This window comes from Myotis daubentonii, chromosome 4 (genome assembly GCF_963259705.1).
Source record: "Myotis daubentonii chromosome 4, mMyoDau2.1, whole genome shotgun sequence".
Classification (NCBI taxonomy): Eukaryota; Metazoa; Chordata; class Mammalia; order Chiroptera; family Vespertilionidae; genus Myotis; species Myotis daubentonii.
This window is the reverse complement of record NC_081843.1, coordinates 25,285,018-25,309,720: the sequence shown is the minus strand read 5'-3', so window position 1 is coordinate 25,309,720 and position 24,703 is coordinate 25,285,018. Positions and strand designations below refer to the sequence as shown.

The window sequence follows — 24,703 nt, the reverse complement described above, 5'->3', positions numbered from 1 at the left end:
TGTGTGTGAGTGTGTACACATTTCAAGTTTCAAATGGTTTTATAAATCCATAAGAAGCACTGTGCTGCTCACAGTGCCCAAAAGATAAGACATAGGCTCTTTATATCCTACAGAACAGACTTTCTCAACTTTGTATGATTGACATTTGGGGTCAGATCATTCTCTGTTGTGGAGGGCTGACCTATGCACTATAGGTCAGCTGTATCCATGCTCTCTACCCACTAGATGCCAGTAGCATCCCCTCCCCCTCCTCCCCCACCCATAGTTGTAATAACCAAAAATGTCGAGACACTGCCAAATATTCCCTGGGTGGAGGGTTGCCAGATAAAAGTATAGAACTTCCAGTTAAAATGGAATTTCAGATAAATAACAAATAACTTTTATTCCTATGTCCAAAATGCAATACTTGGAATGTACTTATATTAAGAAATTACTTGTTGCCGAAACCGGTTTGGCTCAGTGGATAGAGCGTCGGCTTGCGGACTGAAAGGTCCCAGGTTTGATTCCGGTCAAGGGCATGTACCTGGGTTGCGGGCACATCTCCAGTAGGAGATGTGCAGGAGGCAGCTGATCGATGTTTCTCTCTCATCGATGTTTCTGACTCTCTATCTCTCTCCCTTCCTCTCTGTAAAATATCAATAAAATATATTTAAAAAAAATATTACTTGTTGTTTATCTGAAATTCAAATTTACCTGTATTTTTATTTGCTAAATCTGGCAACTCTACCTAGAGGGCAAAATCATCTCCAACTGAGAACTACTGCCCTTGATCTTTTTTTTTTTTTTTTTTTTTTTTTTTTTTTTTTTATTGCTTAAAGTATTACAAAGGATATTACATATGTATCCATTTTATCCCCCCGCCCTAGACAGTCCCCTAGCCTCCCCTATCACCCAGTGTCTTATGTCCATTGGTTATGCTTATATGCATGCATACAAGTCCTTTAGTTGATCTCTTACCCCCCTACCTCCTGCCCCCCAACCCTCCCCGGCCTTCCCGCTGCAGCTCGACAATCTGTTTGAGGCAGCTCTGCCTCTGTATCTATTATTGTTCAAAAGTTTATAATGGTCTCTATTGTCCACGAATGAGTGAGATCATGTGGTATTTTTCCTTTATTGACTGGCTTATTTCACTTAGCATAATGCTCTCCAGTTCCATCCATGACGTTGCAAATGGTAAGAGTTCCTTCCTTTTTACAGCAGCATAGTATTCCATCGTGTCTGCCCTTGATCTTAATTCCCACTCTCCACCTTTCCTCTCCTTCCTTGTCCAGGCACTTAAAGTTTAATGGCATATTTCACTAGCTGGTAAAGTCAGAGAAATCTACACTCTTCAGTTTCAGGAAGTTTCTATGCATGAATGCAATTCATGCCAATGTCAGTACTGATTTACAGAGAAATCAACCAAATATTTCTTGAATTCCTCTGAGCAAGCATTGGGCATGAGAGATACAAAAGAAATGTAAAACGTAGTCCTTAACTTCAATGAACACCAATTTAGTTAGAAGAAAAGATGGCACACATGAGATGACTTATAATTTATAATAATAAAAGTGTAATATGCAAATCGACCGATCGGCTGAACAGCAGAACGACTGTCTGGAAAACCACGCTATGACACACACTGGCACCAGGCCAGCCAAGGCAGGTGCGATGCATTGGTGGGGGGGGGGGGCCCGCCATCACCCCATGATCACCCTCAGAGGGAGGCCCAGGACACCCTCTGCAGGGCAATCGATGGGGAGGGGGGCGGTCTGCAGAACCAGGGAACCAGGGGGGTGGGTGTGTGGCGGCGGATGCAGGCAGCACCAGGCCAAGGCGGGTGCGGGCAGGCGGCAGGCGGCAGGTCCTGGATGCTGGGGCTGTGAAGCCAGCAGCCAGAGCCGCGAAGCTGGCAGCCGGGGGAAGGCCTACCCTTGCAGAAATTTCATGCATCGGACCTCTAGTAGAAAATAATATAGAATTAAGAGCTAAATTGTGTGGCACAAACTACAAATGCTCTAAGAGTCAGGAGAAAAGTGGAATAAAAGCCAGAGAAGGCAGGGATGGTTTCATGGTGAAAGAGCTGGGGCTGGGCTTTGCAAACCAACTTTAAAATATAGAGTAGGTGCCGAAGCCGGTTTGGCTCGGTGGATAGAGCGTCGGCCTGCGGACTGGGGGGTCCCGGGTTCGATTCCGGTCAGGGGCATGTACCTGGGTTGGGGGCACTTCCCCAGTGGGGGGTGTGCAGGAGGCAGCTGATCGATGTTTCTCTCTCATCGATGTTTCTGACTCTCTGTCTCTCTCCCTTCCTCTCTGTAAAAAATCAATAAAATATATTAAAAAATATAGAGAGTAGGTACTCAATTCAATGAATATTTGTTGCATAAATGGATACATAAATGAATGAGTAGTAGATGCTATAGTGAACTATTAACTTGAGTTTCCAACCACCATCTTTTGTAACATGGCCCTTCCCCAACCCCAGGAGCTCAGGGGAAGTAAACTACAGTAAAAAAAAAAAAAAAAAAAAAAAAAAAAAAAAAAGGGTGTGTGTGTGTGTGTGTGTGTGTGTGTGTGTGTGAAATAACCCAGAAGTCAGTCAATTATTACCATTTTTATTTCAAAACAGACTTTGGAAACTTATCATGGAAGGATGACTTTTAAATAGCTCTGAGTCCAAAAACTTAGCTCTGAGTATCAAAAGTCAAGTCCCAAAGGGTTCAGGGCATTAAGTTTCTACAATGATTAATAGATGTGTGAAGAATAAATGAAGAGTTAGCTTGTCCGAGTGCAGTGTGTCCACAATTAATTGGTCACAGCCAGTTACAGATTTCTTTGTGCCTTCTCCACTCCCATTGCATCACTTGACTGAAAAAAAAAACACACAAAAAAAAACCCCACATAGATTTCTTAACTGAGGGAGGTGAGGTGGAAATAGAGGTACGGAGGAGAAAGGTCCCTGGGGCTAGGAAGGAAGAGATCAGGTCTGGAGAGACTGTGTGGAGAGGTGATGGGTCAGCACCGACAGCCCCGACAGCCCCCACCCCCATTTCTCTGGAGTGGACACTGGACCTCATCCACAAGGGAGAGAGCTGGGTCAAGACTCACAGATGCCCAGGTCACTGCCTCAGCCAAAGCAGCTTTGGTCCATGGATGACAGCTCCCATTGCCTGCATGTTCACTTTCAGCAAGACAGACACCTCTGTGGCTCAGACCTCTAAACTGCACTGTGTGGATAAATCCTGTTTTCCTTAACCCCTGGGATAGGTCAGAGGGATAGAAGGGAAAACCTTCACAGCCCATACAGACGGGAGCCAGCACAAGGATGAAATACTAATGGTAGCTCCCTCTCCCCAAAAAAGTTTGATTAAGAAGTAAAGTTTGGCCCAGCAGGTATGGCTCAGTGATTGAGCTTTGATCTATCAACCAGAAGGTCATGGTTTGATTCCCAGTCAGGGCACATGCCCAGGTTTTGGGCTCAATCCCATGTGGGGCATGCTGGAGGCAGCCGATCAATGATTCTCTCTTTTCATTGATGTTTCTCTCTCTCTCTCTCTCCCTCTCCCTTCCTCTCGGAAATCAATTAAAAATATTTAAAAAAAAAAAAAGCAGTAAAATTTGAATAAAAAAGAGACAAGGACACAGCATCCTAGAAGGGGACACAGAAGCAAATGTCAGATGTCCTGAGGGGACCACGAAGAAAGCTGTCTGTGGCAGGGGAAGCACAGAAACTGCTGATTTTACTTTTAACATTTGCCTGCACTTTTCATCATTCTTTCTACACATTCACATTTAAAAATTGCTTCCTCGAGCCTTCACTTTACAATTGACTATTTTTTTTTTTTTTTTTTAGCGCAGTGAAAAGTTTTTCATTACTTCAGGTAAAAGCATAATTATTCCAAACTGTTGAGAAGTGACTCAAGATGTATATATTGCTCTTACAATTTCTCCCAGAGGATAAAATAAACTGCTTTGCAAATTATTAGCTCTATTCAAAAATTTCACACATCTGCTACAGGTAATTCATTATTGGCCACAAGCCTGGAAATCGTAGTTCACTTCAGTATTACTTATCACTAAGGAACATAAACAGTCTGCAAAAATTTGACAGATTATAATTTCTACCTGGTAGGTTTATATCTTACAGTTCAGTAGATTGATTTAATACCTTGTGTCCCTTTATTAAATCCTCTAAATGTTATTAAGCATCCAACCCATAATTTTTCCCACTTTCTTTTAGTAGCAGTAAAATAAAATAGGCAAAATGTACAAGAATCTTTACTGACCATACAACCATCCCACCCCACCCAGGAGCATTCTCTTCATCTTCCATTTAGAGGCCCACTATTGAAGAAATCAAGTGAACAGGGAATATTTTCAGTTTGGTTTAGTAGTTTTTATTTCAATTTTCTAATTTATAACCCTTCACAGAAGACACTCAGATACAATGATGCATGAAAATTTAACATACCTGAAACCCGAGCTCTACATGTAATTTAATTCATTCGTCCTATCCCTGTCAAATTATAAAACTAAAAGCTAAGTGTTGCATACAAGGCAGGGAATTCCATCTCCCACACTCCAAATTAACTTCCTGACAGCTACTTACTCTTCCCATTATATCCATAATAGTTTGATTATAATACTGAAACAACAAAAAGGGACCTAGAATGAAGATGCTATAAATTAGAGAAAGGGTCACCATAGAAAGACCTTAATATGACCTTGAGGCAATGCATATATACATAAACAGAATAAATGTATAAATGTTTTTTAACTCAACTCCATAACAATTCAACACACTTACCAAACACTATATCCTCATTTTCTTCATTGAAGAATTTTGGGGAAGTCTTCAGTCAATACAATAGGAAGAATTTAAATCACAAAAGAAACTAGGGGACTCCAGACGAAAGGAGCCATGTGAGCACTAGACGGTGGAAAAAGCAGCTTCAGTAATTGAAGATGAAGCCCAAGTTTGCCTCCTCAGTATTAATAAGAGAATCTTAATACTGCATCTTTTTCCTACTTATGCTCAGGAATAATGGTTTTTGAGAAGTCACTTGGGAATGATTTGGATTCTAACTTTTCAGCTCTATGAATACATACATACCAGTACATAGGAAATAGGCCAAACGTTTGGAAGAATTCAGTAAGTAACAAAGAACGCATAAACCGATCAGGACAACTTGTATCTCAGTCCAAAGTAAAGGCATAAATCTTGCATTTGCAATAAAGACAATTAGGAAAGGTTACAAGATGTAAATCTCATTTCCTTTACGTGTTTCCCAGAACATTCGTATCACCAATAACACAAAAAAGCTAGTCATATGCTGTACGTAACTAAAACTCATTTTTCATATACACTAAATTGTACTATGCCAAAAATTTAATGTATACATTTCATAGATAAAATTTAAACTTAAAAATGAAGCAACTAACCCCTTACCACACAAAATATGAAAAGAATGTTCTGCCTCCATGACTTAGGGGAACAGGACTCAGACACAAGTGTTAGACAATGAACCAATACAGCTTTCATCATGAATACTAAAGAGGCAATATTCAACATGCAGGTGTTTGATCAACTATTTGACCTTGGCATACAGAGCTACACTATCAATCGCATTCCAAGTCCTTCTCAGAGAAGCATCATGAAGCACTGCAATATCTCAGCAACAAAAGGGCTTGCAGTCTACCTGGAATCAATTCTCAGCTCCCAACATTCACAGAATTCACAACGTACATATTTCATCCACTGTCAACCTGAAGTGGAAATGTAGTCAGTTTTGTTATTTGGCAATTATCTAGCTACCTGGCTGAATTCCCATTTTCAAATCAGAGAGATTTGGGGTCCGATAGAGTGGCTGTGGAGTAGGAATGGGTGACAGCCTATATATCATGATTTCACGGGTCCCAGAAGGTAACGTTCGGTGTCATTCTGTTACAATTGTGAGCTGGTGGTCATCACCCACAGACAACCACACTGCGTGAACCACATCCTACAAAATATTAACATACATAAACAAGGGTGTGTTTGTTCTTCAAACAGAACCAATAGGATGTGTATATAGATTTATTATAAGGAACTGGATCATGTGAATATGGAGGCAAGTCCCAAGATCTGCAAGGTGAATCACAGACTTGGGGCCCAGGAAAACCAATGGTGTCTTTCTAGTCTGTGTCTGAAGGCCTGGGAACCAGGAGAACTGATGTTGTCATTCCTACCTGAAGCCCAACAGGCTTGAGGCCCAGGAAAAGGCAATGTTTCAGTTCAAGTTTGACATCAAGATGTGAAGAGACTGTTTTCTGAGGGACATGTGCCAGATGGGCGAAGGGAAACAAAGCTCTCAAGTCATAACCATCCCCAAGAAAACACAATTTTCTGAGCCTGGGGCCACACTAGGGGAAGGTCTGGGCTGTGCCAATCTTGACAGGACAGCTGCCTACATATGGGGATGAGAATGGAAGGGTGATCAGTCCAGATTTCTCAGCACCAGTCAAGCGGCAAAGGGCAGCAAATAGGCAATCCATAAGCTACCACAATTCATTCAACAGTGTTACAGAGTTTCTGCTATGTGCTGGACACTGTACTGGACACTTCAGATACAAATATGAATATGAAACACATTTTTCCCTCCAGAAGCTCACAGTCTGGAAGGAAATACAATATGCAAACAGATAATGATCATCCACTTTGGAAAGTTCACAGCATGTGGCAATGATCTTTGCCAGGCTGGTTTAATCCAAAGGGAAGTGTATGGCACAATGTAAAGTGCTGAAAATACACCCTCTCCTCTCCACCCACTCCCACCCAGCAATAATTCCTGAAATTCTATCTGTATTTGTTTGTTTTAATTAAAAACAAACAAACAAACAAACAAAAAACTCAGCTAGAAAGACTGTCTTCCTAAACCTACTTTTCTACATTTAGCTGAAATCACCCACATGAAGAGAACAGGAGTTTAGGAAAATAGAGCACTATAGCCAGAGAGAATGCAGGGGAAAGGGACCTAGGGGAAGGAGAGGACTTCTGAAAAGAAAGGGAAAATGCAGCCCTGGCCTGTGTGACTCAGGGGTTAGAGCGTTGGCCAAAGCACAGAAGGATTGGGGGTTCTATTCCTGGTCAAGGCGCTTACCTGGGTTGCAGGTTCGATCCCTGTCCCCTGTCAGGGGGTAGTCAGGAGGCAGCCAAGGATGTTTGATCTCTCTCTCTCTCTCTCCCCTCTCCCTCTCTCCCTTCCACTCTCTAAAAATCAATGGAGCCCTAACCGGTTTGGCTCAGTGGATGGAGCGTTGGCCTGCGGACTGAAGGGTTCCAGGTTTGATTCTGATCAAGGGCATGTACCTTGGTTGCGGGCACATCCCCAGTAGGGGGTGTGCAGGAGGCAGCTGATCGATGTTTCTCTCTCATGGATGTTTCTAACTCTCTATCCCTCTCCCTTCCTCTCTGTAAAAAATCAATAAAATATATAAAAAATAAATAAAAAATAAAAATCAATGAAAAAAATATCCTCAGGTACAGATTAACAACAACAAAAAGAAGAAAGGGAAGTGCAAACCCAAAATCTTTAGGCATAAGAAATCCATTAATTTCCTTTTAGAGGAACCTAATTTCAAATGGAAGCTGCCTCCAGAATGTTTACTCACTTCAACATTCTCCCTAGGGCTGATCCTTTTACCTTTTCTTCCCCCGAGGAAAGAAGAGACCCAGTGAGGGGTCTCTGCCACCATCTCTCCAAAGCATAGCAATCATGTCACTTATATGTCTCATCCCTCCCCTCCCCACAATTATCCTGCTTTCCTGGAGTGTTTGTGTGGTCATGGTTGGGGAGGGTGGGGGCGGGAATTAAAAACAGAAGACAGTTTGATATGGCCCTTTGCCAAAAAAAAAAAAAAAAAAAGAGGAAAATATGGGTGAATAAATATTCACTTAAGGAAGACAGGCTTACAAAGGAAAAAGGAACTAGAAAAAGAAAGATTTTAATATATGCCAAAATGTTACTCAGTTATTACTCTCTTCTACTCCACTTGGTTGGTCACTATTCACAGATCTTTATCTGTTCTTTATCTTTAAACTCCAGATTTTTCCTTTCACTTACCGGCCATTGAAAGTATTAAAAGAAAAAAAAAAATTCAATCACTTTTTAATTGCATTTTCTGTTATTTGGTTCCTTTAGATTCTAAACATTATGCACAAAACTAGATTAAATGAAGCCAATGCAAGGTTAAAAGCTTCATGCACAAAAATCCATTAACTTTCTAATACTTTCAGCAGATGAACCTAATTTCAAATGAAAGCTGCCTCCAGAAAATATTGTTAAGCCTGTCTGGATACAATTTGTTTTGGCAAACACTCTGTAGAAAATTCCACTGAACTAAATTTAAATTGCCCATGGAGCAAAAAGTATTTTTGGACAGCATCAGATGAATCCTACAGGCTGACGATGCTTGGAAGAAAAACAGTCAAGAAAGTATATGGCAATGATGGATGGGTTAGAAATTGTAGTTCTGGGTAATTTGTCTCAACTAAAGAGACTATCTACTTTTAATTTGATGAACAGTTTATCTTGAGGCCTATTTAGGTGCAACCTGAAGTACCAAAACTAAATCTCTTTATAGGTTTTATTGTGAAAAAATAAAACAGAATTTTCCTGGGGTCCATTCCGGTCAAGGGCACATGCCCGGGTTGCGGGCTCCATCCTCAGTAGGGGGCGTGCAGGAGGCAGCCGATCAATGATTCTCTCTCATCATTGATGTTTCTATCTCTCTCTCCCTCTCCCTTCCCCTCTGAAATCAATAAAAATATATTTTTTAAAAAGTATTAAAAACTAAAATTATAGTTATTAATGAAGTACTAGAATGTAAAACTATCGTTTAGTAGATGCAATCCCTTTCGTTCATTAGCTTTCCTATTGTGGCCCAAAGAGTATCCATACATTATAAAATAAAGTTTTCCCAAAGCACCCTTCATTTATAGGAACCGCTAAATGCCAAATTTCGCTGACTGGATAGTGGGCAAATAATCCATTATTCTGTACACTGACTCACCTTACTGGATAGATTTTGTGGGAAATATTTTCACATGCCACTCAAAGTTGGTATTAGAACAATGCCAAATTCTCTCTCACCAAACCAACTATGCTATAGGTAAAAGGAAATTAGCTTTTATTAATCACAAGTACACTGGATAGAAACATCTACATTACTCAAAGCTGAGGAGCGGGTGATGGAAATGTCCCTCTGTGTTAGAGCTCAAATGACTTTTCTTTCTTTTTTTTTAAAATATATTTTTGTTGATCTCAGAGAGGAATGGAGAGGAAGAGAGAGATAGGAGCATCACTGATGAGAGTCATTGATCGGCTGCCTCCTGCACGCCCCACACTGGGGACTGATCCTGCAACCCGGGCATGTGCCCTGATCGGGAATTGAAACCTGACCTCTTGGTTCACAGGTCGATGCTCAACCACTGAGCCACACTGGCTAGGCTGCCTTTTCTTTCTCTTTGCTCTCTTTCAGGATCTCATCTCACCTGATCCTACCATCACCCTCCGCTTCACAGACCTTTAGACTCTTGTGACTTTCCATCTTTTAAGACCCAACTCAGACATCACTGCCATGAAGCCTTCCCAGATTACCCAGGGCACCATGACTTCAAAGTACCTACTGCTTCTGCCGTTAACCTATGGCTGGGTGGCAATAGTTGAGTAATATTCAAGCTTTCTATTGACCACTTGTGACAGATGCTGCTCAAGCAACTAGTGATGAATTAGATTGGATGTCCTGAGAACCAGATTATCTTTTTTTTTAACTTCTACTCCCAATTAGAACTTCTTTTAACACAGTTACCATCCTGTTGTTTATCCTCTTTACATCCCATTTAGTAACCTTTGTTATAAGGGTGCTTGCATTCATTTGTGTATAAGGAAAGCTCTCCCCTGAATTGAGAAACCATTTTCAACTACTTTTGCAAGAGGCCTGCCTCAGAGACTAAAAATGGAAACCAGCAGTCCAACAGGATGAGACTTGGGCACTCCTGATTTTAATGGTAGCAGTAGGGCCAAGTGTATTATCATACAGTGACAACCAGGGAGTCAGAAAAGAGTACCAGGAAGGAGCCACCAGAGCTACAGGGACAAATACGCCAAATGCCTGGACCTAGGACAGGATTTGTGATGTCTGAGTTCAAAGCTAACTAAGAGAGGATCAGAAATCCATATTCTGTAAGCTTTTTTAAAGAAACTCTTTTGACATCCTCCAAATTTCCCTTTTGTTTTCTACACATAGGAGGTGAAGTTGCTTTGAAAATCCAGTCTACCTCAACTCCATTAAGGGAAAGGAATTAGAGGTTTTGCCCTTGCCTGAGCAAACATAGAGCCAAAACATGGTAGGGCAGCACACAGCCAAGTTAAAGAAGCCTAGGGAACAGGGTAATCTGGAGGAAGAGGGCGGCCACCTGCCTGGTTCTAAACAGTAGAAGGTCTCGAGTGTGTTTTACCAAGATTGGCAGCATTTTAAAACAGATAAACATTGTATTATTTGCATTAAGAACTGAAAGTGGCCCAGCTGCAGTGGCTCAGTGATTGAGCATCGACCTATGAACAAGGAGGTTGGGGTTCGATTCCCGGCCAGGGCACTGATTGCAGGCTCAATGCCCAGGTTGCAGGCTCAATCCCCAGAGTGGGGCGTGCAGGAGGCAGCCAATCAATGATTCTCTCTAATCATTGATGTTTCTATCTCTCTCCCTCTCCCATCCTCTCTGAAATAAGTAAATAAAAATATTTTTTTAAAACTGAAAGTGTATCATCTGCAAAAATTTAGAGAAGCCATGCTAGATATTTTCTATATTACAGGGTAACACATTATTGAGTAAAGGTTATCATACTTTCATGAATAAAAAACGCTTTTCTCCTTAACAGTATTCACAAGGTCTGTTTTCCCAATTGCTTTTGTACAATATGAAAACACTCTTTTTCCATCATAAAATAATGCTGAACTTCAGCTAAAAGATTACAGGTAGTACTTTCAATAGTTACTCTACATATACTTTTTTAAAGACAAAATTTGTCTTATGTATTGTGAAATAACTTTTCTGTGGCATTTACTACTTTTAAAACAATGCAAATAGTAAATTATTTTATTTTTTATTAAATTTATTGGGGTTACATTGGTTAATAAGATCATATAGGTTTCAAGTGTACATTTCTGTGATACATGACCTGTATATTGCATTGTGTACCCACCACCCAAAGTTAAATCATCTTCCATCACCATATATTTGACCCCCTTTTCCCTTTACTGCTCCCCATTCCTTCCCTTTGGTAACCACCATACTGTTGTTTATTTCTATGAGTTTCAGTTTTATAGCCCACATATGAATGAGATAACATGGTTCTTAGCTTTTTCTGACTGACTTATTTCACTTAGCATAATATTCTCAAGATCCATCCATGTTATTTTATCTAGAAATTTCCTACCGTTGTCCCAATAATGTAAAATAAAATTAATCATATACTTAAAAGTTATGACATAAATTTATATTACAAATGATATGCTCAAAATTTTAAGTATGGATCATTAAATTAATCTTAAATATAAATTCTCAAGATAAATTTATTAACATTTTAGTGCTTCACATCTTAAATTTGTGCAATACTCCATTGGAAGAGACAGAATTGTGGTTCAGTTCTTAGGTGAAATTTGCTGAAACCTTGAGATTTTCATATAATTTTAAACCCACTTGTTTTGAGGTGAGACAAACAGTAAATCTGAAAGACTGAATCAAGTTTCTCTTATCTACCTTAAAGATTACCTATAAAAATTTAGTTTAAAACATTGATTTTAAAAAATATAACATCAGCATGAAATCTGGGGTAACTTTTTCCTAAAAACCTATGAAATAGAGTTCTTCTTTACAATGGATGAGAAATTAGTCTTTTTTTTCCCCCCAGAAACTTCACTCAGTATATTTCTCTAAGAAGTCAAATTTCACATGGGGTACTGAATATGCTCAAAACTATAAAACATTAGCTAAAAAGTACTTAACTTAGAAATTACAAAAATAGAAAATGCCAATGAACTATATTCTATACAGGGCATACCAATCATACACTATTTTTTTATGATTTAAAGTATACTTATAGAACTTTAGCCTCAGCAAAAAAATGATTATATAGTATTGGGGTGGAGGAAATCTGGTTATTCAATCTTGACTTTGAGTTCCATGTAAATAGAAATTTACTATTAAGAACTACTTTTGGTATAAAAGGTAATCAGATCCAAAAGTGTTTAGGAATAACCTGAGATGTTAGAAAAGAGATGTATACAATCAAAACAGGCTCCTTAAATGGCATTAATAATTAAATATAATCAAATGGCATTAAAATATTAGAATAGAAATAGTAACTATTATTAAATGCCATTTTGCCACTGATACTGGTATTACCAAAGTATTGAAGAAGTGAAAATATTAGAGAAGTAATACTTTCAGGTAGAATGAGGAAAAAAAGGTTTGGATAAAATTTAAAGTACTTATTGATAATTAAGAAACAAGTGGGTCTCGGAATAGTAATTCTTCCAAATGGAGCATAGACTGCAGGTAAGTAGAGTATTTTATCAGTAGGCAACTCACTGCAATTAAAAAAAAAAAGATACTGTCACTTTCAGGGAATCCTTGACTCCTCATTTCTCTGGGGGCTTTTCAAATTCGTTGGCCTTCTTTTGATGAAGGAATGTGAAAACTGATGTCAATGTGCCATCGCCACTCTGTTGTGAATAGCAAAGGAAGGTGGCCCACAGAAAACCATAGAGTCCCGTGTAAGCTGTTCTCCACTGAATAGGAACAAGGCTGAAGTTGGTAAGCTGTAACAGAGAGAGGATGTTAGGACTGTATAAACCAGTGATGGCGAACCTATGACACGCGTGTCACAGGTGACACGCGAACTCATTTTTTTGGTTGATTTTTCTTTGTTAAATGGCATTTAAATATATAAAATAAATATCAAAAATATAAGTCTTGGTTTTACTATGGTTGCAAATATAAAAAAATTTCTATATGTGACACGGCACCAGAGTTAAGTTAGGGTTTTTCACAATGCTGACACGCCGAGCTCAAAAGGTTCGCCATTACTGGTATAAACCAAAGCCAGGAGTTAGCATTCTGAGTGGTTTAAAACTCACCTGAATAGGGAACATTTGAGATCTTGCTCCCAGGCATATGTCATCAGTTCGGTTTAAATAAAATTTTATAAGAATTTAAAGAACTAAAAAAAAAACTCACCTGTACAAAAGGCCAGTACATCAGACCACTCTGGAATTTAAAAATATATATTAGAATGCCTTTTAATCACAGTTCGTTCCATAAAAGATTAAGGAATACCAGGTAGCTAGTATTCGGAGGTGGTATTTTATTTCAGACTAAGCCGATTGAATTAGACTACTTAAGGTCCCTTGCATATAACAGGGTGGGGAGTTGTGGGAAAAGCTGTTAGGTACAAGACATTTATACTAGTTATATTCACAGATCCAGAATGTAAAGTCTACCAGAATCACTATCAATTCTGTTAGACAGCTGCCTTCAAAATAACAACATATATTTATATATTGAAATTTCCCTGTTAGCCCAAGCAAATGATAAAGAAACATATTTATAAAAGGATCATCAATAAATTTTTAAAAGTATACCAAATCCATTCTTTATGGAATGACTTGCTAATAATATATTTTACTGTTTCATGTGACAGAATAAGTTTAGCTGACATTTTTGTTTTTTTACAAAATATTTTAAGATAGGTTTATTTTAACAGGCTTTAACCTGTACATTCTGATAAAAATGGTCATCATTATGGATTTTTTTCAAAGCTACAAGTCTTGGTATGTAAATTATACCTAAAAAAAAAAAAAGGTTTTAAAAAACAGTCCTTAAAAGTAGTATTACACTAGTAATATAAAGGTGGTATTACTTTCTTTTTTATTTTACTAACTTGTACTAGTATTTCCTAAAGTTTCTACAATAAACCATTTCGATAAAAGCTGTTTAAAATATATACTCATTTGAGAATTTACTATTTTAGCAAAAAGGATCAGAAGAGTAAACTCATTCAAACATGGCTTTACTTCTTATGGCAATATTTTTCTTTCAGAACATAACATCACCTAGGATATTGCATTGCACAGATCCTGGTCTCCTCATTCCCCACTAAAAGGGAAAAGGACTCCTCAAAGAAATGGCTGGTCCCAGGGCTGGGGCAGGGCAAGTAAAGATATAAGATAAGCCAGGAATATCTTGTTATGAAAGTGAGGAAGTGATTTTTTTATTTAAAAAATGGGAGTCCCTGGCTAGGTGGTTCAGTTTGTTGGAGCATGGTCCCAAACACCAAAAGGGTGAGAACTCGATTCCCAGTCAGGGCACATACCTAGGTTTCGGGTTTGATCCCTAGTCGGGACATGTCCAGGAGACAACCAATCAATGTTTCTCTCCTCTCCTCTTCTCTCTCTCTCTCTCTTTCTCTCTCTCTCTCTCTCTCTCTCTCCCTTCCTTGCTCTAAAATTAATTTTAAAAAACAAACATTAATTTAAAAAAACAGACATATCGCCCTAACTGGTTTGGCTCAGTGGATAGAGTGTTGGCCTGCGGACTGAAGGGTCCCAGGTTCGATTCCAGTCAAGAGCATGTACCTTGGTTGCGGGCACATCCCCAATAGGGGGTGTGCAGGAGACAGCTGATTGATGTTTCTCTCTCATCAATGTTTCTAACTCTCTATCCCTCTCCCTTCCTCTCTGTAAAAAATCAATAAAGTATATATATTTTTAAAAACAAACAAACATATCCTCAGGTGAGGATTAAAAAAACAAACAATGGATGTCACTAGAACATAGGAGCCAGCTTGAAGGGACTCTCACTGGCCAAATCCCAGACACTCAAGCACCAAAGATAATTACACACAGTAATGAATTGTAAGCCACTGAAAAAATGAGAATCCTTGAGTCCAAGCTGATAATAGAGAAATGAATAAATAACTGGAATACAAGAGCAGGCATTTGTTGACAGATCTCTGTGCGCCACCTGGTAAATATGGAACCGGTGCTGGAGTTGGAAACTCATCATTTGGCAACCATCACAACGGCCAAGACTGGTTCAGGCAGAATTCGGGTGCCAAATCTGGGGGTGGGGTGGAATATTCTGATGGGGAGCAGGATATTTATTTAAATGATCTTAAAGTGCCTCCCTACAGATTGCTTATTAGCTTCAAGGGGAAAAACAGTGAGTAGACAGTGGAAAAATCAGACACCTTGACATCTCCAACCAGAGACAGAAGCACCTTCTGCTGTGATAACCTTGAGGACACATCGGCATAGATGGGGTGTTCCAGCCAGGAATGTATCACCTTCATCTAATCATAGAAAACAATAGACATCCCCCCCACCTCCCGCCCACAAAAGCAAATGCTTTGTGTGTTTTTAAGAGAGGACTATATTCTTCAAAGATATCAGTGTTGCCATAGATTTTAAAAGAGCTAAGACAATGTTCCCAATTAATGGGAGCTAAAAAGACATAGGAGCTAAATGCATTGCCTAATCCTAGACTGGATCCTGTGCTGGAGGAAAAGAAATGCTATACAGGCCATTAGATGGTCAATGGGCAAACATGGAATATGGCCGGAACCGGTTTGGCTCAGTGGATAGAGCGTCGGCCTGCGGACTGAAAGGTCCCAGGTTCGATTCCGGTCAAGGGCATGTACCTGGGTTGCGGGCACATCCCCAGTAGGAGATGTGCAGGAGGCAGCTGATGGATGTTTCTCTCTCATCGATGTTTCTAACTCTCTATCTCTCTCCCTTCCTCTCTGTAAAAAATCAATAAAATATATTTAAAAAAAAAAAAAAGAAGTAAAGTTCGGCCCAGCAGGTATGGCTCAGTGATTGAGCTTTGATCTATGAACCAGGAGGTCATGGTTTGATTCCCAGTCAAGGCACATGCCAGGTTTTGGGCTCAATCCCATGTGGGGCATGCTGGAGGCAGCCGATCAATGATTCTCTCTTTTCATTGATGTTTCTCTCTCTCTCTCTCTCCCTCTCCCTTCCTCTCGGAAATCAATTAAAAATATTTAAAAAAAAAAAAAAGCAGTAAAATTTGAATAAAAAAGAGACAAGGACACAGCATCCTAGAAGGGGACACAGAAGCAAATGTCAGATGTCCTGAGGGGACCACGAAGAAAGCCGTCTGTGGCAGGGGAAGCACAGAAACTGCTGATTTTACTTTTAACATTTGCCTGCACTTTTCATCATTCTTTCTACACATTCACATTTAAAAATTGCCTCCTCGAGCCTTCACTTTACAATTGACTTTTTTTTTTTTTTTTTAGCGCAGTGAAAAGTTTTTCATTACTTCAGGTAAAAGCATAATTATTCCAAACTGTTGAGAAGTGACTCAAGATGTATATATTGCTCTTACAATTTCTCCCAGAGGATAAAATAAACTGCTTTGCAAATTATTAGCTCTATTCAAAAATTTCACACATCTGCTACATCTGTTTCTAACTATCTCTCTCCCTTCCTCTCTGTAAAAAATCAATAAAATATATTTTTTAAAAAATGGAATATGGATGGTAGGAGATATAGAAAGATTATTATCATTGTTAAATGTATTGAAGTTGATAACTATGCTGTGGTTATATGAGAATATCTTTATCCTTAGAAAATAGATACTTGAGTATCTAGGGGTAAATGGTAATTCTGTGTGTAACTAACTCAAATGATTCAGAAAAACTTATCAGATAGAAAGATAGACAGATGGATAGATAGAGCAAGCAAATAATAGATGGGGCAAAATGCTAATAGGTGAATCTGGGTAAAGGGCGTATGGATATTTTTTCCACATTAATAAGTGATTTATTACAACTGTGACAAGGCAATTCCAAGGGTTAGGAGACTTTATAATGGGCATAAGTAGTCAGAAAAGGCTTCCTTAGGAAATGATGTGTAAGCTGAGGTCCGAAGGAAGGGGAGGTGTGAGTCTGGGAAAGGCTGGGGTGGGAAGAGGCTGCCATGTTCCAGGAACTGAAAAAATTCAAGAGTGGTTGAGGTACAGAGTGGAGAGAGGGAGGCATGAGATGAGGTTGGGCCAGGAGCCCATGGCTGAACAGAACCACCTCTCAGAGGGCCAGTTCCTGGACTCCTGGGCTGGCCTCTCACGCATGTTTTGAGTGTTTGGCACAGTGTCAGAGCAAACAAAGGTGGTGTTAACTTCCCACCGAATATTAGAGGGGCAAGTTCTCTTTTTACAGGCAGGTCTCTTCCTCCAGATGGTGAACTTCTGCTAGGCAGGAGTTCAAGTTCATTTCCAAATCCTCAGCTTTGGCATGGTGCTGGTGTCAGCACACAGTAGCTGCTGTCAGACCCACACGAGATTCGGGGAGGAGCCAGGAAAAGGGTCAGCCAAGGCCCAAGGGGTCCAGGTCTGGACAAGGCGCACTGTGGACTCCACATGTCTGGTGGTGCCATTGGTAGAACTCCTGGGAGAAGCCGTCAAAGGAGGACCAGAGACTCCAGTGACTGGAACTGGGCACCTCCCTCTTCAAGGAGACTGAGCCCCCCCGAGGTGACCTGGCCCACCCTTCAGGCCACCCATATGGGTATTATTGGAACTATTCTTATTACTTTTCTGTAATTTTAAAATTATTTCCATATGAAAGCTTTTAAAAACTATATAAAAGAGAAGAATGTGTTATCAGATATATTTCTAAGAGATAATATATCTGAACTGCCATGTTGCAGGTGGTGAAAGGAGACAGAAATTGCATGCCATCTGTGCAAAAAAAAAACACACAAAAAAACACACACACACAAAAGCTCAAGTACTATGTACATGTAAACTACAAATAAACTAGAGATGTCCTTCCACCTTCATCAAAAGAACATGGATTGGGCAGGGGGATAATTCCTTAGCAACAAAGAACCAATTCTACTCCCACACACCCCTTGGGCTATTAGAGTCTTCTGTGACAGATTCCTTTTGGGTGCTTCTTTTGCTCTGTGCTCCTGTCATTGGCCAAGCTTCTATCAAAAGCCTAGTTTTATCCCAATTTCTTCCATATCTATTATCTCTAGCTCTGAGTTCTCCTCTGTGCATCTGGACATCTCTCTCTGAACATCCTAAAAGCATCTGGAATTCAACATTTGCCATACTGAACTCAACTATCTTGTTTCTCAAATTGGATCACTGTCCTCTATGTCCTATCTCAGGTTCCTTAAGTCACAACCTGTGGGTCATCCTAGATGTGTCCTCATTGCCCATAACCCCAATTTCCAATCACCCAGACCTACCTATTTTGCCGCCTAAATATTTCTCAAATCATTCCTATTCCTACTCCTTCATTATTTCTCATGTGAACTTGGTTACAACAGCCCCCTTATTTGGTTTCTCTTGCCACTACTATTATTGGAGTTCAAGATCCTTAGCATGGCATTCAACATGCAAAAAAGACAACTCACATGTCTTCATGAAGGGAGGAGAATCTGAAACATCTACACATCCCTGCCTAAAGCCCCTTTCTTTCACAATTCTGCTTGCTTGCTTGTTTTATAAAGGTTTGATGTACATATTTCCATAGCATCTATGGCATCATGGGAAAACTTGTTCCTTTTTCCAAAATAAAACAGAAGAAAATCACATTTGGATGTCCCCATGGGAGCACAATTTCTGCCCTGAGAGAAGTAACAGGAGGAATTTTTTTTTAACGAAGAAAATTCATAAAAACAGCAGTTACTCTTCCCCATGAAAGAAAGAACTGCCCCTGAGCGTAGGAGCTCAGGGAAAGCCAGTGGCTTCAATCCTCCCTGACGGCTGCCTCCAGCCACTAAGGGGGTGATGCTGGTTCTGGGGCTTCGTGTCATGCAATAGAAGATGCTAGAAGCAGTGCAGGCAATTGCCAGGTGTGCTTGACACCGTTCCTGATAGGGAATTAAGTACATGTGAAGTCCTAGGCCAGTCTGCGTATATTCTATAATCCTGAAAATTCACCTTCTTGTGATTAACAGAATCAAACATGCTCTAGGCCAGAGATGGAACGCATCTCTGATTTTGCCAAGCTTTAAGGATCCTGCCCAACAAATCTTCACTGAATGAATTAATGTTTGTCAGACTGGACTGTGTATACCTGTATTGAACAAACAGTACAACAGGTGACTTGCTTCAAGCCTAGACATGACCCTGGGGAGTACCACCTTTCTCTGTAAACACTCTGTAACGTTAAGAAGGTTCCTTTCGCAGGGACTCAGCAGAATGCACATCTGGAAACCTCGACTGTGAATGTGGGAATGATTCCACTCACATTCTAGGCTTTTTGCAATAAACTCTTTGATTCTGAGATTCACTAAATTATAATCACTAGTAAGAGTAAATATAGGAACATCAGGAATCATGGTGAACACTGAATGCAATTCAGAGACTCTCAGATAGACACCCTTAAAGCTTCTTTTCATTTGATTCATCTATCAAAATCAATGTAATATTTCTATTAAAATATTGTATCCTTGTGCTAACCAACTGTAGCCCTAATTTAATAATATTTTTATTAAAATGTATTTAATGTTAAAAATGTACAAAAACATTTTGGTTTTTTTACATTTTCAAAAGTCTATCTTACCTTATATGTATTCCAGAATTTCTGTTTCAGGTCCAAAAATATGTCATCCTTTCCTTGGAGAATACTCATACCTATTTGCAAAAAACACAAATCAAAAGACTTTTAAAAGATTAAATAGGAAGAATACTGTAAAAGAGTTCAAGTTTCCTATTTCTATATGTAAAGTAACCACCACTACCACTCACTCAATATGTCCTTTCTGACTCAACATAGAAAAGAGAATATCATCTCCACTCTAAAACTAGATAAATTGTTAAAGGTATGATAAATATGAAGTGAGATTAGTAGAGTATAAAAGTTATAGGGGAATGATTTTTTTATTTTTTAAAAAATATATTTTATTGATTTTTTTACAGAGAGGAAGGGAGAGGAATAGAGAGTTAGAAACATCGATGAGAGAGAAACATCGATCAGCTGCCTCCTGCAACTCCCCACTGGGTATGTGCCCGCAACCAAGGTACATGCCCTTGACTAGAATCGAACCTGGGACCCTTGAGTCTGCAGACCGACGCTCTATCCACTGAGCCAAACCAGTTAAGGCTTATTATTTTTTAATGTTTAAAAAAATTGATTTCAGAGAGGAAGGGAGAGGGAGAACGAGATAGAAACATTAATGATGAGAAAGAATCATTGATCGGCTACCTCCTGCATACCCCCCACTGAGGATCAAGTCTGAAACTCGGGCATATGCCCTGACCAGGAATCTAATTCTGACCTCCTGGTCCATAGGTCAATGCTCAACTGCTGAGCCATGCCTGGCAGGCATAGAGGAATGATTTTTTTTTAAAAAAAAAACTAAGAAAATTCATAAAAACAGAAGTGTTAGTATAGTGAGACCATTGGTGACTTTTTTTTCTCTCCCTTTCAAATTTTCTGTGAAATGCTTAAAATTTTTAAAACTTAATTATCTTTTTTTTAAAAAAAGGCTAACGGATCCTGTGTATTCTGGCAACTACAAGTTTCCCACCAAAGAAAGAGGCTTTTAAATCAGAATTGAAAAGCAGAACTCCAATTCAGCCTTCCTAAAAACATTTTGAAAACTTTGATGTTGACAACTCTGAAAAGAAATTCTGGGAACAAGGACGAAACCCTCCCATTTGAGGAAGGGTGTAAAAATGAGTGCTTTAAAAATTCTCCCCCAGCCCTAGCCGGTTTGGCTCGGTGGATAGAGCGTCAGCCTGTGGACCGAAGGGTCCCAGGTTAGATTCTGGTCAAGGGCACATGCCTGGGTTGTGGGCTCGGTCCAGCCTGCAGGAGGCAGCCAATCAATGATTCCCTCTCATCATTGATGTTTCTATCTCTCTCTTCCTCTCCCTTCCTCTCTGAAATCAATAAAAATATTTTTAAAATTCTCCTTCAAATTGCATAAGGAGGAAGGGGAAATAAAATATTTTTAGTCACTTTGCAGGGGATTCTTAGAACAGAACTCATCAGAAAACCCAGGGGCATATTGGTAAACTCATTCCACTTAACCAGCACTAATTAAGTGCTAAACACTTTGTGTGCACTATTTCATTTGATCCTCCTAACCACCAGCTGAGGATCGCAGTTTCAGAGAAGGAAAAGAGTTCAGGAAGGTTAATAGGGGGCCAAGACTACCCTGGCCTGTAGGCTCAGTGGTTAGAGCGTCGGCCTATGCACCAAAGGGTCACGGATTCAATTCCCTGTCAAGGGCACGTATCTGGGTTGCAGGTTCAATCCTTGGCCTGCCGGGGTCCAGCCCCAGCGGGTCCAGGGGTCCCCAAAGGCGTGGACAGATTTGGCGAAGAAGGAATGACACGGAGACGGTGTTCAGTTGATCAGCAGCCTAGCCAGGATCTCCAGCCAGGATCTCCAGCCAAGTTCTGGTCTGGATCTCCAGAGAGGTTCTGCTGGTTCTCCAGCCAGGTTCTGTAGCCAGGTTCTAGTCAGGTTCTCTTGCCAATTTCTGTAGTCAGGTTCAGTCCAGGATCTTTTGCCATGTTCTCTCCAGCGAAGTTCTTCTGTCTGTAGGTTCTGTGTAGGTTCTGTCTTCTTGGCTCTCTTCTAAGTTCTCTGTTATAAGTTCTGTCCCTAGGTTCTGAGTAGGTTCTGTGTTCTGAGTTCTGTCTCTTGTTGTCTTGTTGCATCTGTATTTATACCAGTTGATTCAATCCTATCAATCTCTATTACAAAGGTTAGGGCGTTTCTTATCTCCATACCAGGGAGTAAAGATTATGTAGCTTAAGCATGATTGTTCGTAGTTAAAGTGATTAACTACCCGCCTGGCACTTAGTTAAGAGGTTTTATTCCCTCCCTAACTTCAGGGGAAAATCCCTACCTGGGGAAACAACCTTTCTCGGAGAGGTGACCTTGGTTAAAACACAGCGCCAAGAAGGTGAGCAAACATATTAAGAACAGTATGCCATATATGCCAGGTCCCTTGAAACAGCAAGGATGGACCGGCTCCCGGCATTGGCCCCTATTGATGTGTCTCTCTCACATGCTGTCTCTTCCTCTCTTCTCTCCCCACCCCTCCATCTCCCTCCCTTCCACTCTCTCTAAACATCAATGGAAAAAATACCCTTGGGTGAGGATTAAAAAAAAATAGTAGTGGTCCAAGACCAACCCAGGTGTAGATTCCAAGCCAGAATTCTTAATCACTATTCAAGCTCCCCAAGGCACAAAGGATCATTTGATAGAAGCAATTTCTAAGTTGTAAGTGCCTGGAGCAAACATCCAACCCAAGGGCTCCCACCTTCCTTCTGCATTTTAACAGGACGTGAGGGACACTGGGCCAGAAATCTGGAAGCAAAACAAGCACCTGGGCAGGATTCTGTTTCAGGGGCCTCAGGCCTGAACCACAGGGTTCCCCACGCACTGTTATTTAATTGCCTTTCTGATCAGGCACACTGACAACAGTCCCGGAGACTGAGAACAGCATGAGTTGTGTCTTGGGGCAAGTCACTTAAACCCTTGGGGCCTTGATTTCCTAATCTGTAACTTAAGACTACATTATAATACGAGTACCTGCCTCACAGGGTTGTGTGAGGATTAAATGGGAATCTGATTCCCAGACTCACAGCCCCCAGCTCCTAACCCCTTCCCCCCCTGTACAAAGCCACTAGTAACTGGTATGATGAACCAGTTTGCAAATCCGGCCAGGAAGTTATGCCCTGGGAGCAGACACATATCTGATTAACCAGGGGGTCCCTGCTCTCAGGTTCTCCATTACTATGACTTCCCTGACCTCACTGACCCCCTGAGCCATGTGGTTGGCTGAGGCTGCATCAAGCAGTCCTGTCCTTTGAGTTTTCTGTGGGGTTTGTGAGGAAAGGAATAGAATCTGCCCTCCCCGCAAATAAGATCTATGGGGCAGTATAGGTTTCTTCAAGATGGTGACTTGACCACCTCAACCCAGTTTAAACTATATATATATCTTTTTTTTTTTTTTTTTCAGAGAAAAGGGAGAGGGAGAGGGAGATAGAAACATCAATGATGAGAGAAAATCATAAATTGCCCCCTACTGGGGATGGAGCCTGCAACCCAGGCATGTGCCCTGACCAGGAATGGGACAGTGACCCCCTGGTTCATAGGTCCACGCTCAACCACTGAGCCACGCTGGCCAGGCTCAACCCGGTTTAAAAGGCACCAACAGCCACTGACAAGAAGACCTTCTTGGGGTGACCTGTGATCCCTAATGCCAAGGCCAGGCCCAGGATCTCCCCTGCCCACTCCTTTTCCAGGCTGTGGAAATTGAAGACGATGGAAGCCACAGAGCCCTTTCCATTGTTTTTGGTATGTAGGGACCTGAGCAAGGTTCCCAAAGCCCAGCCCTCAGATAACAGGTTTTCTGGGGAGGGAGCTCCCAGGGCCCTCACAGGTACAGAGTCCTCTTGGGCAGGGGTCCCCTCACATTTTCAGTAGCTTTTGATGTCGGGATGGGACACACACACACACACACCCCTTTTCCACAGGAAAATCTTACCAAAGCAAGGCTAGTGCCCCGAGCCTGAATTTTCTGGGAAACCTGGCCCAATTTCAGGTTCTGCCCACAATGGCCCCATGGTGCTGAGTCCCCTCATGTCTCGTTGTTGTGTTGGAAAGAAATGTCCGCCAGTGGAAAGAAGGCCCCATGGCTTTTCCCAGGGGCAGGCTGGCTGACCCACAACTAGGTCAGCGGGGTTGCAGCTGCTGTGACCACAAGCTAGGGTCTCCTGGACACTACGTGGACCTTTTTCAGGAGGAAATGGCCCCCAGCCCTGCCTCCCCATTCCAATCTACGCCCCACGCGCCCTGAAATCTCCGGCCTCGGACTATGTACAGCCCCTCAAATCTCAACTGCGCTCCTGGTCCCCTTGATCCCTGACCACTGGACGTTGGTTCCCTAATCCGTGGCCTCTCCAGCCATCGCCCAACTTCTCCTCGGCCCCCTTCACCCCGGGTCCCCAAACTTCTGGGCCCTTGCACCTTCACCTCCAGCCCCCTCCCCAGCCCTGAACTCCTACCCTCCCACTAAGGATTATACGCCTCGGTCCGGGCCCCTGCCTCCATTCCCCCAAGCCTGGCCCCTGTCCCCACCCTCCGCCCCCCAGCTCCGGCCCCCGGAACCCCGCCCCGGCATCTCACCGGTGTAGAAGGCCGTGACGGCCACGGGCGCGGCGATGGCCTGGTCGCACAGCACCTTGGCCAGGACGGCGCGCGGCGTGCGGCCGGGCAGCGCGCGCTCCAGCAGGCGCTGCCACCCGTAGTTGAAGTTGGCGTGGAAGGTCACGGCCACGGTGGCCACGCACCGCGTCTGCCGCCAGTCGGCCGGGCCGCCGCTCAGTCGCTGCTGCAGCGCGTCCCCCGCGGAGAAGAGCGCGCCGTAGAGCAGCACGTTCGTGGGCCACGGGAAGCGCCGGGCCGCGCTCGGCAGCGCCCGCCACCAGCGCGCCATGCCCGGCGCACGGCTCCCGCCCGCACCCGCCGCTCCCGCCCGCACCCGCCGCACCCGCCGGCGCCCGCCGCGGGCTCCCGGGGCCGCGCCCGCCTTTCACCGCCTGGGTGCGCGGCGCCTCCTCCCGCCACCTGTACCTGCCTCCTCCGGACGCTCCAAAGCGATTGGGTGCCCCGCGCAATCC

General features: G+C 41.8%; 2 protein-coding genes across 4 annotated transcripts in view; both read right to left on the bottom strand.

The window, feature by feature from the left end:
* Window positions 1-24,703, bottom strand: part of BMERB1 (bMERB domain containing 1) — a 160,984-nt gene that overhangs the window by 121,361 nt on the left and 14,920 nt on the right. The gene's annotated exons all lie outside the window — the stretch shown is intronic.
* Window positions 9,131-24,581, bottom strand: MPV17L (MPV17 mitochondrial inner membrane protein like). Of its 3 annotated transcripts, XM_059693250.1 has the most exons (4): window positions 24,210-24,579; window positions 19,623-19,693; window positions 13,259-13,288; window positions 9,131-12,840 (listed from the first exon to the last, which is right to left on the bottom strand). In XM_059693250.1, exons 1-4 carry the CDS (start codon window positions 24,517-24,519, stop codon window positions 12,661-12,663), a joined length of 591 nt encoding a protein of 196 aa, XP_059549233.1. In that variant the 5' UTR covers window positions 24,520-24,579; the 3' UTR covers window positions 9,131-12,660. The 3 variants fall into 3 exon arrangements, with proteins under 3 accessions (XP_059549233.1, XP_059549234.1, XP_059549236.1); XM_059693251.1 differs by lacking the exon at window positions 13,259-13,288 and having other exon boundaries at window positions 24,210-24,581; XM_059693253.1 differs by lacking the exon at window positions 19,623-19,693 and having other exon boundaries at window positions 24,210-24,581.

Coding starts and splice junctions, on each gene's coding strand:
- MPV17L (XM_059693250.1), bottom strand. CDS start 24,519: ATGGCGCGCTGGTGGCGGGCGCTGCCGAGCGCGGCCCGGCGCTTCCCG. Junction 13,289..19,622: donor AATTCTGGAATACATATAAG/GTAAGATAGACT, acceptor TTTAAATTCCAG/AGTGGTCTGATGTACTGGCC. Junction 12,841..13,258: donor TGTACTGGCCTTTTGTACAG/GTGAGTTTTTTT, acceptor TCTCTGTTACAG/CTTACCAACTTCAGCCTTGT.